This window comes from Euprymna scolopes, chromosome 18, assembly GCF_053919585.1.
Source record: "Euprymna scolopes isolate OS-2025 chromosome 18, ASM5391958v1, whole genome shotgun sequence".
NCBI lineage: Eukaryota > Metazoa > Mollusca > Cephalopoda > Sepiida > Sepiolidae > Euprymna > Euprymna scolopes.
In genome coordinates, this window is record NC_136499.1 from 108,912,286 (window position 1) to 108,930,923 (window position 18,638).

The following is an 18,638-nucleotide window of genomic DNA, read 5'->3' on the forward strand; positions in this document are numbered from 1 at the left end:
TGATTAAATATTCAACTATTTAATAAACAAAAACATTCTTATCGTTGCGTAACAAAGAAAACCATATTTTTTGTTCTTCTCTCAAATGAACAATGTTTATTGTTTGTCCAGCTGAAAATGTATCGAATTATTCGGTAAATAAAACAAATCTATGCAAATTTAAATGCCAATTGATCAATATTCAATATTGATGACTACACGGACTCGTGATGATGGCGAGGAAGTCGGTGAAACAAATAATCGATGTATTATGAAATAATTTAAATCGAGTGGCTGACAGCGTGCGTGCAAGGATGAAGAGAGAGAGAGAGAGAGAGAGTGAAATACACACACACGCGCGCACGCGAGTCCGATAGCTAGAAAACTACTCACACCTGTAAGCATCCTACATCATTACAAAGACACCATTCGCCCATACGTGGAGTATTATCGTCACATCTGGGTTGGTGAACCTCTTAGACAAGGTTTTTTTAAAAAAAAGTTTCTAATTTAATAGCTTCCACACTGTTTGCCAAACACCAGCCTCTGTTCCATCACTGCAACTCTACATCACTGTGCTAGTTTTACAAGTACTTCAGTTGACTTTTTTTTCTTCCGAGTTACTGTCGTTTAATTGTTATGACCTTCCATTTCTTGCAGTAAATAAGTTTACCAAGAATTCTTTCGCAGTTTTGGTTCCGGTTTCGATTCAAGCATGCACCCAAGTCATATGGATATATTTTTTATTTTTAAAAACACAACTTTATAATATATAAGAATCGATAGAAAATTGATTCTATGGTAATATATATGAAATCTGCATAAATTAGAATATCGTATTTAAGCGTATTTTACGATCGGGCTATGCCAGAAGGCGTCCCTGCTGGCTATGATAAATGCTTTTGTAGTTTTAACAAAAGAGCTACAATAATATCAGGGTGTCTCCATTTATGCTGCATATCCACAGAATGCCAACATCAATATATTACACATGAAAGAGTCCTCTGTGGAATTTCCGCAGGTCCCGCTACTATATTATACGATCTTCTAACTAGCAATTATGTAATTGTAGTTTGCTATTCATTTATTACTGAATAAATTCGACTAATTCTTGAAAGTCTCTGGAATAATGAAATAATTTTTTGCATGTTTGTATTTTTTCTTTTTGAAACAACAAATGTTGTAAATGTTAATTTGCCTCTCATATGTATACTAGCTTCACTCGGCTAGAAATTTTTTATTCTCGGGCCCTTAAAATCAACAGAAATTACATCATCCCTGTAATGATCCGGTCCCTGTTGGTTTTGCGCTGGGAATTTAGTTCTGTGCAGTTCTAGGAGGTCCACCCTCCCAGGCATTACCTTTTCTCTTTGAGAAGGGGGTTAGTTTATTGACCATTGGCTGAGGCGCCTTCACCCAGGAATGCTTACTGAGCTGCCCAGGCATTTTTTGCAGGTCTGGTGCGGGTGCGCTAACTCCTCAATCCCACTTTCCGACCCTGGTGTCTAAATTCTTGCAGAGAGAAAGATTTGGCTTTTTGGCCAAGATCAAAGTGTAGTATCTGTTCCGGCAGATGCTGCACTTAAGATAATTTGTACCAGTCAATGGAGGGGAAACCCTCTATACTGGGACAATTATTATTTTTGGTAACCAGAGTGCCCCCCTTTTGCCTACTTTTAGGGGAGCTGGTTTTAACCTCACATTAAAAACGGCCTTGTGCCTAATTTGCTCAGTGGGGGAGCAAATAAACACCATCTGTTCCGGCAGATACTGCACTTAAGATAATTTGTACCAGTCAATGGAGGGGAAACCCTCTATACTGGGACAATTATTATTTTTGGTAACCAGAGTGACCCCTTTTAGGGGAGCTGGTTTTTACCTCACATTAAAAACGGCCTTGTGCCTAATTTGCTCAGTGGGGGAGCAAATAAATACCATCTGTTCCGGCAGATACTGCAAGCAAAGACCAGATGTGGGGGCAACCCCACATGCCTGACCTTTAACCAGCTCCCATTTCCCACCTCTCGGGAGCTGGTCCCCTTTTTCCCTTCCCCCTCCCTTCACTCCTCACATTAAAAATCGGCCTTGTGCCTAATTTGCTCGGTGGGGGAGCAAATAAATACCATCTGTTCTTCAGATGCAGCACTTCCATTTCTCGTTCTCTTTCAGTGGAGGAGAAATCCTTCACGACTGAGACAATTTTTTATTTTTGTACCTTTTCTCCACGTTAAAAAACGACCCTGGTGTCTAACTCTGTCCCGTGGGAAGGCATTGTAAATAGGTATAATCATCAATGTTATCGTGGATTCTTTTTATTTTTGTTTTAATTCTTTTTGGTTATAGGTTTTCCGATTTTTTTAATAATGCCGTTTTTTTTTTTCTTCTTTTTTACCAAATTATTTTTATATAGAATCTTGTGATTTAAATTTAATTATTACGGTATCGCTTTTGTTTATTAAATAACTATTGGAACCAAATTGTCATAAAACTAACTAATTATTTCTTAGGGGGATCTTCAAAATCACTGATCTTGTCTTTATTCTAAAAAATTATTGGGTGAAAGTAACTTCCGAAATTTTCAATCTATTAATACGTAAGGATTTTCTAAGATTTGTATAGTCAGTTTAAATGACTTACTATTCGACAATTTAAATACGCCAAATTCATTTTAAATTTCGAACGCTTACGAAGTAATTAATTTTATTTTTCAACTATTAACAAAATATTAAATGGCTGACTTGTTTACGAATGGACCGAAATGCATATTGATCTTTAGATAAGGGTTAATAATTCGTTTTAGTTGGATTATTCAGACTACTGTTCTCATCTTGAATGTTATTGTCCGTAAGGATTCGTGGTATAACGGATAAAGTACTTGGTTAAATTCAGTTGTGATACTCGTCTGGAGGTTGAAGGTTTAATTGAATTCTCAGTGCGGACGATAGTAACAATATAAAACTTCGCTGTCGTGCCTGACGGAACGGGAGCAAGCTACCCGATGGATTAAATAAAGAGTTCTATTTGAAATTCCTTGCAAATTTCCGAGTTCGACACCTGAAGAAAGTTGGAGGTTATATCGGCCAAAACGTTGTGAAAATAACAAAATGGGGACGCTAATCCGAATAATCAATATGATAGATGATGGATTTGGTAAGTTTTATCTGGTTTCCACCTTATTTTCCTTTAAAATGACGACTTTGTAGGTTTGCGGGTATACTGAAAACAGATATCGCATTTAAATTTTCCGCAAAAAGGTAGTCTTTCGGATATTAAGCAATGTCATTTCTAATGTTATTACTGGTTTGTTATTCTCGGGGTTGCGTCTACACGCTCGAGCGCGCCAATATGGCCACTAGCGATAGCATAAGAAATGATATTACTTAATATCAGAAAGACTACTTATTTGCGAAAAAATTAAATGCGATATTCGTTTTCAGCATACCCGAAAACCAGGAAAGTCGTAATTTTTAAAGAAAGATAAGGTTGAAACCAGATAAAAATTTACCATAGATTTTAATTCTCATTTGTTTTTTTTAAATGAGGGATTAATAGTGAATTTAAAAAAAAAATCAATGTACATAAATTACGCTCTTTTAAGACACGAATTATGTTTTGTTTTTTAATATATAATTTCTAAAAGTGGATGACTGCATAGAGCACGAATGGTAGCTTTTGGAAACTTAAAAACAAAACTAATTTTGTGAATTTTTTTAATTTTCAAACCTTTTTTTAAAGGATTTAGCCGTGAAGTTTTCCCCTCTGCACCGAGGTCGACTGAATCTTTTTTATTATTATCTATGTTATTTTACATAGGAGTAACCACTTATCAAGGCCTGGAGGCCACTCGAGGATAAGGATTATCTGTTATGTGTTGACTGTTGCTCACCCTGTGCAGTTCTAGGAAGTTCAATCTTCCAGGCTCTGCCGTCTCCTTTTGAGAAGGGGTTAGTTTATTCCCAACGCATACCTACCTGGGAATGTCGACGGAGCTGTCCAGGCATTTTATTTTCAGGCCAGAGTGCTCTACCTTTAGGGCGCTAGCTTCTCCAATCCTACTTTCCGACCCTTGTGTTACATCATCCCGCTGTAGGAAGAAAATAAATAAATCTAAACAGTTGTCAAGAGCCATTCATCCTTTATGACGCCATCCATTTTCAAATAACTAATATATATATATATATATATATATATATATATATATATATATATATATATATAAATCTTTATAATATTAATGAAGTGGGCAACAAAGCAAGCTGGATTCACATAATTTTAAAACGAGAGGGAGGGGGGGGACGGAAAGATGCATATATACATATTTATATTACCGGCGAAGTGTTAATGACCGACAGAGGATCGTCTCTTAAGTTTTCCACTAATGTTAGATGTCAGCTCAGTTGCGCTTTTGTTGAAGAAACGAATGCCGCGAACCTTGTCATTATTACATCACCTCGTCCCCCTCCCACTACGACCACCATCTTTTTTTTTTCTTTTTTTCTTCTGCTCTAATCGACGTCGTTGAAGGAAAGAAGAATATAGAAAGACAAAGAAAGGAGGGGGAAGTAAATAAAGTTTTTCTGTCTTTCTCTCTGTTTCTGTTTGGCTGTCTCTTTCTCTCGACGGCATAAAAAGAAAGAAGAAACGGTCTGTTATAGTTTCTTCTCTCGAAGAATTAACCCCCCTTCCCATCTCCCTCATCTTGTTTCTTTAAAACTGACACTATTACTCACTCGTAAGGAAGCGAAACCAGCACTCACGCTCGTTGCCGCCGCTTCGTTCATTCATTCATTCATTTTTAAAGGTGTTGAATGGTGCCCGACTCTAGTAGAATATAAAAGACGCACACCACGTTTCTCACAAATCGGATATATAACAAACAAGCCGGCAAGTTAACAAAATTAACACCTGTTTATGTTCTCATTTTATCATCTAATTAAAAAGAAGAAAAAAAAACATAATACAAACCTTGCAAATGCATCTACATATTTTCATTAGTTCAGTTTAATTACTGGAAGCTTTTTTTTTTTTTTTTTGTCTCATGTACCTCCTACGTTTAGGTCGCATCCGCCATTAATAAACATAACATAAAATATAAATAAAAACTAAGCAGTGTGACTGGACTGCAGTTATTCAAAAAGGTCTAATAAGTAATGATGAATCCTTCTGATTGCGACAGTAAGTCGTCTTCATCATCCTCGTATCCACATGGCGTCAACCCTGATGGATTTCATTCACGCCTATCGGATATGGTTAATTCCTCAAACAAAAGAACCCCTATCAACAATCCCAATAACCCACCCAGCCATCATATTGCCTACCCATCTCAGAATTCAAACCGACCAGGCCTGCACCATCCATCTGCTTCAGTAGTACCCGCGATGAAGCAGGGAGATGTTCCGTCATCAACTTCAAAACCACCCAACCCGCAAAAACCGCAAACAAAACCTGACCGCGGAGATGGCAAGGGACAAGCTGCAGTCTCGGAACTCGGCAAGAAACGATTCAAAATCGACCGTGTTGACTCTTTTAAAGCCGGGCACTCTTTGTCGTCATCGTTGTCGGCAATGACAAATACTGGGTTACCAGCAGCGACGTCAGCCAAACTACCCAGCACAGCTCCGGCCACATTCAACCGAGCGACACCAACATCAACCACATCTCAACCAATGAGTAATGACAAAAAGACTCCGCTGCCAAATTGTTCCGCCCCACCTAATTTAAATAACCGCTGTTCGGATTTACCTCTACCTGTTATTGTTGTTAAATGCGATGATACGACAACCCCCGTTCGGACAAAGAAAACCCCTTACTCCTCAAATATGACTCCGACAACGACGGATGCAGCGAAAAAAAACTCTAATAATAAAACAGATTCTAACTATGAAAATGACAGCAAGACTGATACTCCTCCAAGCATGGCACCGACAGCGGTTCAAACCCTGCCAGAGTCGTGCTTTCCCCATCATACGCAAGCTATTTCACCATTACAGAGCTCTGCCAACCAGCCCGTACCAGCTCAACAGTCGGCATCTCAGTCACCTTGTTCTTCAACTCCAACATCCAACCGTCGTAAAGCGAGCAGGACTGACAGCCGTGGTGATGTAGACAATGAATCCACCACAGAGTCTGCAATAACTAATGGTCATACAGTACAAATGTTGAAAGAAAGTTATTCAACTTTTGGTCATAATACGGTAGAAGCTCTACCACGCCTCGACCATTTCTTTCTGGAACCTTTTCCTGATGGTTATAATAATCGATCCAGGAGGCCCACTTTAGCAGAACTTCATGATATTATGGAAGAAAACAAGGTAGGGAAAGGCAGAATTCTTCTACCCTCAAATCTCTCTCTCTCTCTCTCTCTCTCTCTCTCTCTCTCTCTCTCTCCATGAAAAATATATATACTATATAATTTTTTTAGTGCGTTAAAAACGTACAAAAATTATAGTCCATTCACTTAGAATGGGTGTTTTAAGTGCTTTATGCCAAATTGATTGAATATGTTTAAATTTGTGCTCATTTTTGCATTAAATGCTAATCTCTGTTAATCACAAACTGTGCATCAAACAAATACCATAATCCTTAGTTTGCTGCACCTTATAACATAGGTCTATGCATAATTTTAATTAAATCGATTTAGTAGTTTGAGGAAAAGTGGAACAGACAGACAGACAGAAATTAAAAAAAATATATTATTTAAATTCACAAAAAGATTAGGGTCATAGCTAAACAGTGTATACATTACTAGAGCACAAGTATGATGTAAAAAATTGAATACTTCAGATCTGTTTCAAAAACTTTTTATGCATACAATCGTTTCTGCCCATGATCAAAACATGCTAATCTCCTTATAAGAAACTCAAGAGGCTTTTAAAAGGGTTTCTTCAGTGAATTTTTCCCCATCAAATTTAGCCCAAAAGAAAACTAATATTTTCTAAATCAAATTACGAATGAAACACAATACGCAAGAAAATAAGATAACTATTTGATAATTTATTTTATTTGTTTTATATATATTTTTTTTTTCGATTATCTGCAAAAGCTTGACATTTACCTACATAAGCATGTAAATAAAAAAAACTTATTCTACGGACAAAAACAGTAAATACATAAAATAAAGAGAACAATTGCCATATTAACGATTTTGTTTTTTACTAGCATTGCCCAATAGTAAAATACGCTTAAATATGATATTTTATTAATGCAGATTTCGTATTTTGGACCCAATATATAGTAATGATTTAAAAAGTTAAAAGAAAAAAAGACTCATGCGCCACCACCAAGAATCAAAACGTTTAGCTTACGATTTACTTTTTTCTTTGACGTTAATGCCTGACCTATAAAGACATATTTGTTGCAAGGCTAAAAATTAAAACATGACCCAATAGCTATTACGTTATGCATGCATATTTGTAATGCCGTTGTTCGACCTTCGCCTAGCAAATTCTATTTCTTTAATTACACTTTTGCATCGATTTTGCCCGGCTAAAACCCAAATATAAAGTTTTGCATGGGTTAGGATACCCTATATATTATGTTTTATGTCTATAGACCAAAAACTGATAGTTTGGTAGGCAAATGTTTTTTAACAAATATATATATGCATACATAAATATATATATATAGATAGATAGATAGATATAGACAGAGGTTTGTGTTATAACTTTTTTATGCAAATATTAAAAAAAAAAAAAAAAAAAAAAAGAATTAGGGCAAATATTATTGAATAACATTTTTTTTTTAAATAATTTTTTCCCATGTTTCGATTAGCCTATTTGGTATTCCAATCAAATTGATGTAGAAGTTCTGTGAGTTTATACAACAATTGGACAATTCAAAAAATTAAAAGATTTTTTTAAATTCTCATAAAACAAAATAAAAGTTATTTCATACCATTTGTCTTAATCAAAACACATCATCTAAATACACACACACACACACAATCTTACTACACACACAGTATAAGTTTCTATTTATATAAACATTTCTGCCTACATAAGTCCATAGAATCTTAAGAAGGTATCAATCATACCAGTCATTATAGGAGCAACCGGGCTAATGAAAAAGAATTTCAAAATCTATCTGGCGAATATACCCGGTGAACCAAGTGCAAGAGAAATACAAACAATCACACTTAAAGGGGCGGTTAGAATCTTAAAAAGATCTTTCGGTTGGAGTAAGTAAACTTATGGGAGAATGTTTGGCATCTGGTAGAATGCCCCATCCCCAGCAAAAACAAAGTGAAAAGAAAATTATCACAAAAGAGCATAGATGCATTATATAAATATCAGTTTTTTTCACCTTTGACATTTCTATTATAGTAGGTTATATAAGCTCTATTGTTAAATATGTAGAGATTTATAAAGAATCAGAATCAGCAATTTTATTGGAATTGTATCAGAATCAGGAAAAATATTGGAATCATCCCATAACTAATTTTTTTTTTCATTTTTCTTAAACTTTTTCTTCTAGGGGATGGGACATCCAACCAGATGTCTGACATTTACCCCTATTTTAGTGAGTCCAACCAAGAGATCTTTTCAGGATTCTAGCCGTCCCTTTCAGTGCAATCGTTTGTATTTCACTTGCACTTGGTTCACCGGGTATGCTTGCTATGTACTTTTTATGTGTGTGTGTGTGTGCTCAATAAAGATATATTTCCAGCCTCAGAGTATATACACTGGTAAGTTACATTCCAATCACCAAACAGAATCAATACACAAGATATATTTTTGTTTATTTTTATCATTTTTTTTTTAATTTATTTTACTTATTGTCTGTTGTATTCAACTATATTATATGATGGAAAAATTACAAGTATTTGCCTATATTTTGAATTTTCAAAATAATGAGAAAAAAAATGATGATTTGAATTGATTTTGTTGTTTGGTCAATGGAATATAACGTATTCGTGTTTGTGTGTAAATAGAGAGAGATATGTATTTTATATACTAATCAAGGATTTATACAGTCTGGCAGAAGATAGGTGATTGTGGCATCTTCTCGCCTTTCTCTGTTGGACTGAGGTATGATTCTGTGCATGTGTATAGGAGGTACACTATCTCAGGCTTTACTTTCTAGCAAATAGAGAAAGAATTAGCTTATCACTAATTGCTTGAGAGACCCTTACTGGGGAATGCCGACAAGACTGTTTAAGCATTTTTTGTAAGCTAGAGTGCTCTACCTCTTGGGCACTGGCTTTTCAGTTCCCACTTTTTGCCATGTGACACATCTTCACGTCGTGGGAGCGATATAAGTTATAGATTAATCTTGGAAGTTTTTCAAACATAAAAACTACAATAAAAAATAAATAAATAAATAACGTTTAATCTTAAATTCTTCAGTGGAAAAATCCTTTGCTTGTAAGTCAATTAATCTCTTGCAATCACTGCATTATTTCGCTTCTAAAAATTTCTGATAGTCTTAACATTACTGTAGGGATCATCAGCTGTTTACCACGAAAAACTAATTTGTGGATTTATAAACAAAATAGTATTTTATCTCATGACTTCGCAGCAATGTTGAGCAAACATCACTTCTCTTATTGTTTGACAATAATACATGATATATCATAAACTAGCATGGGTGCCCAGCGTTGCCCGGGTGTTTGGAAGTGTGTGTTAAAAAAAAATAGTTGTAGGTAGGAAGGCTTGAACCTGTACCACGAAGGAAGATAAGAACATGAAAAAAAGTGACGTCTTTGCCGTTGCGTCCATCACCAAACTGGAAGTGGCAAAGGTTTAAATTAAGGCTAGTCAATCGAAAAAAGAGGATGACTTTAAAAAATATCGGTGAAAAAAGCAATCTCTCCTTGTAGAAAAGTGCCCAGTTGAGGGTGAAGGAATTAATGTTTTTGGCCAATTTTTCGATAATTCTCATCTGAAGGGTCGAGCTTCAAAACAATACCAATCTCGTGAAAATTTGTCACCCCTGTAGAAATTTTTAGGCATACATACATACATACATTTAAACAGACAGATAAGATTTATATTATAGATGAACAGTCTTGGAAATAGAAGGCATGAAAAAACAGGAAAAACAAACACAGGAAGAAATAAAATATGGCGTTAGTTCCAAAAGTGGAGCCTCCTATTTTATCTTTTTTTTTTTTTTTTTTTTTTTTTGTAACTCGAAAAGGTTGAAGGCCTATTAAGACGAGAGTGGTAACATTAAAACGAGTGACCTTTTGTGCTCCAGAATTTAGTTTTCTACATAGTCATCACCATTGTCAATGCACTTTTGCCAGGAATTCAATGATGCATCTCTGCTTTGGATGCACATCCATAACAAGAGCTGCTTTTTTAGTTTCACACTGCCAATATCTGCAACAGAAAGATGAGATTTTCAGATTATGAATGCATGTTTAGTCATCATAACAATGCAATTTGCAATGCCCTCTTATCCATTCGAGCAGAATTAAATAAAAAAATAGGAGGCACTACTTTTGGAACACCCTTTGTGTAAATGTTTATTGTGAGAATAGGTTTATGTTTGCCATAGAATGCAATGTTTTGCTTAACATTTTTCGTACATTACGCTTAAATATGATATTTTGATTTATGCAAATTGCGTATGTATCAGTAAAGAATCAATCCTCTATTATCATATATTACAAGGAATAATTTGCCCGGTGGATTAATTCACAAAATTTTTTTTTTAAATAATGATAATGTTCATCAAATTCTGTCTTTTTCTTTACAATAGCACGTCAGTTAGCTTGACAATGAATGCCCTGGAAAAGTCACTTTTGATGAATGTTTAATTTTATAATATGCAAACAAAGAAATGATTTACAGCGATTTTTAAATGGCACCTCTTCTTTTATCGTAAATTGAACTCATTATTAAAATAAAATGATGAGGTACACTCGGGCTTGAATATGGGATCATTCAATCTGTAGTCGAATGCTCTACCACTAGGCTATATCTCCAGATGGCAATAATGTTTTTTAGAAGAAATGATTTGCTGAAATTTTATTATCTCCTTTAGCCGGTGTACCCTAAAATATTGCCCTGTAAAAGTTATTCCTTTTTATCTATAAAAGAGAAAAGCTATTTTTAAGATAGAATTTTTTTTTTTTTTTCGAAACTTATCAGATGAATTTCTGTACAAAACATATCTAAGAACACTGCCAGACATATAAATTACCTTTGTGTGAAATTTACAAAAGATGGGCTCAGTCGTTTCGGAACCTATGAGGAAGGAACTCGCACACACAAAGTGACTTTTATATCATAGTAGAGATGGAGATATATATAAATGTGTCTAAGATTAAAAAAATAAAGAGGGAATATGATGTTTGTTGGGTTTTAGAAGATAACAACATAGCGTTGTTGAACAAGACGAGCATAAAGAGGAGAACAAACAACTTTCTTGTATCGTTAAGTCATTGATGTGTAGCCGCAACCATCTGTTAGGAACCCAAGATGGTTCTTCATTAGGTTAACATCACAAACAACAGAAGAATAAAATTGGTTCAATTTCTCTAATGGATAAAATGGTAACTTATGAAACAAACTTCTGTCTTTTTCTTGTTTCACTCACTATTTCAGTCACTTCAACTTTAACTGTCTACGTCTTGGTATGATTTCACATGAATTGGTGAGACTCCTATTTGAAAGCTTTAGGGAAGTGTGAAGTCGTCCTTCAGATTTTCGTTTTTTGTTTTTTACAAGAGTCACCACTTATCAAGGCCCAGAAACCAATCGAGGATAAGGGTTAAAAGAGTGTAAAAAGAGTACGGTGGTCAAAAGGACAATATAGTAATCGTTAGAAGTGTAAATTTGGTAAATTTGATTACTTAAGGGGAGCGGCTTATCAAGAACTTGTTTACGTTAAACTTGAAGACGGCCATATTGTAGTCAGCTGAGTTTCACAGGTATGCAGTTCTAAGAAAGAAGCGTTGCTCATGGAATCTACGTTTAGGTTTAGGCACAGATAAAGAGTTGGAGAAATTATTGACAGTGTTTTTAGCCAGATGAGTGTTTCTCGTGAATGTTTGGCAAAGCGGGTACCATAGATTGGACCTGTTTTCTGGTTTATCTTGACCCAGACTCATTGTGCCTCATTTTATGGTTAAATATACGATGGTCGTTCCAAAAGTAAGGCCTCTAATTTTTTAACTAAAAAAACATTTCACTTTTGTGTGCATACTGAGTTCATATCCACCACCTGTGCTGAACATATCTTAGAGATAGCAGAAAGAGACTAATATCTCCAGAATATCGTCATCTAATGCCATCTTTTACAGACATGATCATCAATAGGATGCACTTTTTTCATGCATCTTTTGGGACTAACTTAACCTGCAGGTTACTGCACATTTTGTGAACCCACAGTAGACATGGGTTATACTGTATCACATTGCTTCTCTCTTTCATATATATATATATATATATATATATATATATATATATATATATATATAAACTAGCCTGGTTGCCCAGCATTGCCCGGGTGTTTGGAAGTTTGTGTTGAGTAAAAAAAAAAGTGGTAGTAGGCAGGCAGGCTCGAACCCATACCACGAAGGAGGAAAAGAATGTGAAAAAAAGAATGTGATATCTTTGCCTTGCGTCCATCACCTAACAGGAAGTGGCAAAGGTTTAAATTAAGGCTAGTCAATTGAAAAGACGGGATGTCTTTCGAAAATATCGGCGAAAAAAAGCAACCCCTCATAGAAAAGTGCCCAGTTGAGGGTGAAGGAATTAATATTTTTAGCCAATTTTTCAATATTTGTCGTCCAAAGAGTCGAGCTTCAAAACAATACTGATCTCGTGAAAATCCATCGTCTCTGTCGAAAGTTTTAGGCAGACATACATACATACATACATGCATACATTTAAACAGACAAGTGAGATTTATATTATAAATGTGTATGTGTATTAAGGCATCATTTTTTTCTTAAGCATATTTAGTTAAATAAAATAGACGTCTTTTGTCTTAATTCTGATTTTGATCCTTTCCAACTTCCGAATAAAAATCTTCACTTCTGGCTGGAACTGGCTGATGTAATCACCATATTTGTTGCAAGTCTGAGTGCTTTCCAATCCTCCTGGATTCATCGTCAGGAACTATGAAATAAATATACACAGTATTAAAAAAAAAATTATATAAATTGTTCAAAATCAGTTAGATTAATCTATCCCTGAAGATGAATGCAGAAGGATTAGAAAGGATTGAATATGTATATGGTAAAAAAGACAAAATAGAAAAACAATTGTAAGAGTAAAACACTACAAATATGGTGGTTACATCAACCAGTTCCGTCCAGAAGTGAAGACCGTTGTTCAAAAGTTGGAAATGATCAAGGACAAAAAACAAAAAATAAATTAAAAAAAACGTCTATTTTATTTAATGATTTATATATATATATATATATATATATATATATATATATATATATATATATATATATATATATAAAATTCAAGATGATGGCTTGAGAATCGTCCAATATGTTATCAGATACCTTTGGGAGGTCATTTTCTCTGATTGTCATCTTTAAAGTGAGTTTTTCATGGCTTTGACTTGCAGTTCTTTCTTAAACATCTTCCTTTTATTTTGTTTTGGAACACTGCGGCAGTTTTCACTGATACTTGATTGTCTCTGACAAGCAGCTAGACTAGATACACTGAAGACAATGGTTATAAGTTGTGAAACACGTGTAAGACAGTAAAGAAGAAAATATAAACATTCACTGAAATAATTTTTTTTTTTTTAAATTGATTGTGAACTAATTCTTTCCTCTGGTTATTAGAATGCAACTAACTAGTATGTATATATATATATATATATATATATATATATATATATATATAATTTTTATTTTATTATCTTGATTTTTATTCTCTATTTAGAAATCTAAAATTTTTTACAAGTCAATAAACCAGTAACATATATTGGTACATATTTTATCATGCGTCTACCTAAACTCCCATTATTAACTACACCCTTTTATTTTTTATCCTAACTTTACTTTATTTACTTAGTATAAACAGACACACATGTATGTGTATATGTGTATGTCTGTATATGTATGTCTATATTTATGGATATGTAGGTTATTATATAAGTGTATGAATGTATGTGTACATGTGTGCGTTTGTATGTATATATGCATCAATATCCTACTGGAGATATGTCTGTGCATATGTGTATGTAAGTATGTGTATGTGTGTGCATATATATATATATATATGTATATATATATATGTGTACGTGTATCTGTGTGTGTATGTATATATATATATGTGTACGTGTATCTGTGTGTGTATGTATATATATATGTGTACGTGTATCTGTGTGTGTATGTATATATATATGTGTACGTGTATCTGTGTGTGTATGTATGTATATATATATGTGTACGTGTATCTGTGTATGTATATATATGTGTACGTGTATCTGTGTATGTATATATGTGTACGTGTATCTGTGTGTATACGTATATATGAGTGTATGCATGTGTGTGCATTTATTGGCATGTATGTTTCCGCGTACTTTCTGTATATATTTGTATATATTTGTATGTGGTTGTATGCATATATGTTAATATACTTCTATATATACGTGTGTGTGTGTATATATATATATATATATATATGCATGTACGTGTTTATATGAGTATGTATGTGTGCGTATGTTGGCATACGTATTCACTCTTAACTGCCTATAACAATTCAGTGTCGGATGTACGCCTGGACTTGCCATGGCCACTGCGAGCGTTCTAAAATAAAACCCTGCCAAACGCATATGACACGTTCACTAAACCTTTCTCTCTCCCTCTCTTCCTCCCACTCCAGTGTATAGCTAAACAATTTTACTAAATACAGCCAAATCTTAAAACCCAAAATTGAAATTCCTCCCCCCTCCTCTCCTTACCCCTCCCTTTTATCTCCCCCTCTCCTCCTCCCTATATCACTATACCTTCACCCACGCCTAGCTGAATTTACTAACCCCCCCCCACACACACACTAAAATCTAATGTATTTTAAACTTCAAAACTTAATTATTGTTGATCTCTGCCCCCCTCCTTATTTTCTCTTCCCCTCTTTCTTTTTTCCTCTTTTTTTTCTCTTATTTTTTTTTTTTCTCGTATTTCTTTTAAAATCGTTCTTCCAAATAATAGCCATTTCTGTAAGGTCTGGATCGTAAATATGGTCCGGCAACCGAAACATATGTAACTAAACAGATAAAACGGTAATAAAAAATAAAATGCATATTTGTTCTGTAATAGTATTGAGCACTCTCTTCAGGTTTTACTAATTACCATTTTTACCATATATAAAAGGAATTTTATCTGTGAGTTCGTTCCCTATGGACTCGAAAACAGTTCAATTGATTTTTATGAAATTTCACACAAAAGTACTTTATGTGCCTGGCAGTGTTATTAGATAGGTTTTGTGCTGGAATGTCTTTGATAAGTATCGATAATCGAAATAATCCGATGAAAGAAGGATAGGCGATTTTGATCAAAGTTAACATCTTACACAGCCTAACATCACAAATGCATTTGAGAAGTTTTATTACCACACAGGTCCGATATATAAAATTAATAGTAGGTTCTTGTATATGACAGGAGTGGAATCAAAATGAATATTTCTGTTTAGAGCACAACTGAATCATGACACTTGACTTTTTCATTTTAAACTTTAATTAAAGTCATTGTATAAAAATAATTTTATGAAATCGACAGTAGGTTCTCTGCAGTGGAATATCGACTACAATGTATTGTGAACTAAGTCACTGTGGTGAGGCATGTGAAGCTTACTCCCAGTGTACCGTGATGGGTCCCCCAACTAGAGCAGGCAATCCATCGATTTGATTGAAAAATGGTCAATTTCACTGATTTCAAGGACAATAAAAATATGGGAGTGTGAAACATCCGTTGATCATCAATCTCAGGTAACGTCGGGTCTCCCTGTTATATATATATATATATATATATATATATATATAATAAGTCTCTCTCTCTCTCTCTCTCTCTCTCTCTCTCTCTCTCTCTCTCTCTCTCCTCATGTCTAAACGTTTCACAAGCTCACTCTCCAGCCTTCAAGGTTCAGTCGGTAAACTGTCTTCAGATTCTATTCTGTATTGTCTTGTCCAGTCACTTGCTACCAAGTGTTCCTTAGCTGTCATTAAAGACATTCATGCTTTTGGTTCATCCAAGAGGATGAACGATCCACATGACCTTACTACGATAATCAAATAATTTTTAGGATAGTGTGAATGTAATATAGATTAAAAAAAAAAAAAAATATTAATCGAATGTTTGCACTCCACTATTTTTGTTCCGATAATCAAAGTGTGTTTTGATTTACCAAATTTATATTCTGAGTAGATTTTTAGAATTCCTTTAGATGTGGCATTACCAGATCAGGCTGTCTGAAGATACTGGTTTCCTGATCTAAAATGCACTAAACATTGATGCTATTTTTTTTTTCCTTTTCCCTTTTTTTTTTTTTTGAAAAACTCGGTCCTGTTCTGCAAAGTCAAAAATATAAACAGCAACTTTCCTCTACAAAATAACCAAACCAAACATCATGAATAAATATTTTAATATATAAAGAACTTGGAGCATATGAAACTTCTTAGCAAAATTTCTGGATTTGTCATTAAATAATCCTAACGGGGTTGATATGCTCTAAAACAAAGCAACTAAACCAAGCATCATAAATAAATATTTTAATAAAGTAAAATATGCGTCAAGTGCAATTGAAAGCCAAATCGCAACGTAATATTAGGAAAATAAACAAATATTTTACTTGTTTGAAATTTATAACATAAATATATTTCAAAGGTATACTCCATCTTCAGTATGTTTTCTTTTTTCTTTTTTTTCTCTTTTTTTTTTCTTTTTTTTTCTTTCTTGCCATGTTATAAAGTTGGAGAAAGAAATATCTGTTTGTAAAGAGCCGCGCGTTGTATCTCAGCAAATATATTTTGAAGAGCTACTGATTTTAAGGCGCCCATTATTCATCTGATGCACCCCTTCCTGTCTGTAACACAGGTTCACAGGACTTAGTGACAAAGCCACATGAGAAAGCCAGGAGTAGGACTAGATTGTTAGAGTATACCTTAGGAGTACTTTATAGGACAGTGAAAGTTTCTCCCCACTTCCACTCCCCTGACAATATGGCAACCATTAAATCCATAATTTATTATTATTAATAAAATAAAATATGCATCAAGTGCACTTGAAAGCCAAATCACAACGTAATATTAGGAAAATAAACAAATATTTTACTTGTTTGAAATTTATAACAAATATATTTCAGAGGTATATACTCCATCTTCAGTATGTTGTTTTTCTTTTTTTTCTTTTCTTTCTCTTCATCTTGTAAAGTTGGAGAAAGAAATATCTGTTTGTAAAGAGCCGCGCGTTGTATCTCAGCGGTTGTATTTTAAAATGTTGGAACTCTGCATTGGCAATGCGAGAATAGCGTCAAGGATATGAATTCCATATAGAAATGTTGATTTAATTTGAATAAAATAAAAATTTATATTGCAAGAATTTAAAACACAAAAACTTTTTCCAGAATTACTAGATTTGGCATTAAATAACCCCAAAAGAGTTGATATGCCATAAAAACCAAAATCTATATATAAATATTTGAATATATTAAAAATTTGGAGCATATTTTTTTTCTTTTCCAAAATGACCATATCTGGCATTAAATAATAAAAAAAGGGCTGATATGCCAGGGAAAAAAACCTTCTTGGCGGTTTATGAACTAAATCACAAATCATGACATTTCAGTGTATTTTCGAATAAATATTTGAAACCAAAAATATATCTGCTTAACGTGAATATATCTTACGTGAAGTAAGACATATAAGGTCCTCTGCACATGTACGTCTTCTGTTTAGAAAGTGTCATTTCTTATGTACGATGTTGTAGGCTGGAAACCCGGAAATAAAATGTAGGGAAGAGATCTTTTTATTTATTAAAAAAAAATTTTTTTTTTTTTTTTGCTTACTTCCGGGCATAAAGAAATGCAATGAAAGATTATTTATGTATCGTTTCAGAATTTATAGTTTCTTTTTAATAAGCAGCGTTGGTTGAACTGGTTTCTTCCAAAGTAGGAAGTTTCATTGGAATACAAAATTCACAAGCGGCTCTCAGTTACATGCATAAATCTTCATCATGATCTTTGGTTTAACATGTGTTAGCTTTTAGATATTGACTTTCAAATTAATCTATCTCTGGTCAGACCTTTATTTATCCCTCTTTCTTCCGAATCCATTCTTATCACTTCCTCCAATGTTTTCCTTGTTCTTTCTCCTGTAAACTGCACCTGTTACCTCAACTCTACTACATCTACTTACCCAAGAACTCATATCCGTTCTTTGAATATGATCATAGCAATTGTTTTTTGAATATGATCATAGTAATAAAGTCTCCTCTTCTGCACACATCTCCCAATACTGTCCTTTAATATTCCTCTGAGGTCATAAGATCTATGCCAGTCTTTAAGATTCGTATTACACATCCATTGTATCATTCTTATATCCTTTCTCTCTATGTAGTGTATGTTCTCAAACTTTACTGGCAAGGTTTCACTTTACTAAATCATCAGTGTGTATGCATACTTAATTGATAGACTCTTCTTTTGATCAACAGTACTGTCAATTAAAAAAAAAAAAAGAAAACCATTAAA

At 34.0% G+C, this 18,638-nt stretch overlaps 1 protein-coding gene across 4 annotated transcripts in view; it reads left to right on the forward strand.

The window, feature by feature from the left end:
- Nucleotides 1-18,638, forward strand: part of LOC145297753 (solute carrier family 12 member 1-like) — a 382,960-nt gene that overhangs the window by 224,894 nt on the left and 139,428 nt on the right. For 2 of the 4 annotated variants that reach the window (XM_080143988.1, XM_080143989.1), the window contains exon 1: nt 4,714-6,290. The exons of the other annotated variants lie outside the window; for them this stretch is intronic. In XM_080143988.1, the coding sequence (XP_080000114.1) occupies nt 5,130-6,290 (1,161 nt within the window). In that variant the 5' untranslated portion in view covers nt 4,714-5,129. Of the gene's footprint in view, nt 1-4,713; nt 6,291-18,638 lie in introns of those variants that run through there. 4 annotated transcript variants of the gene reach the window in all.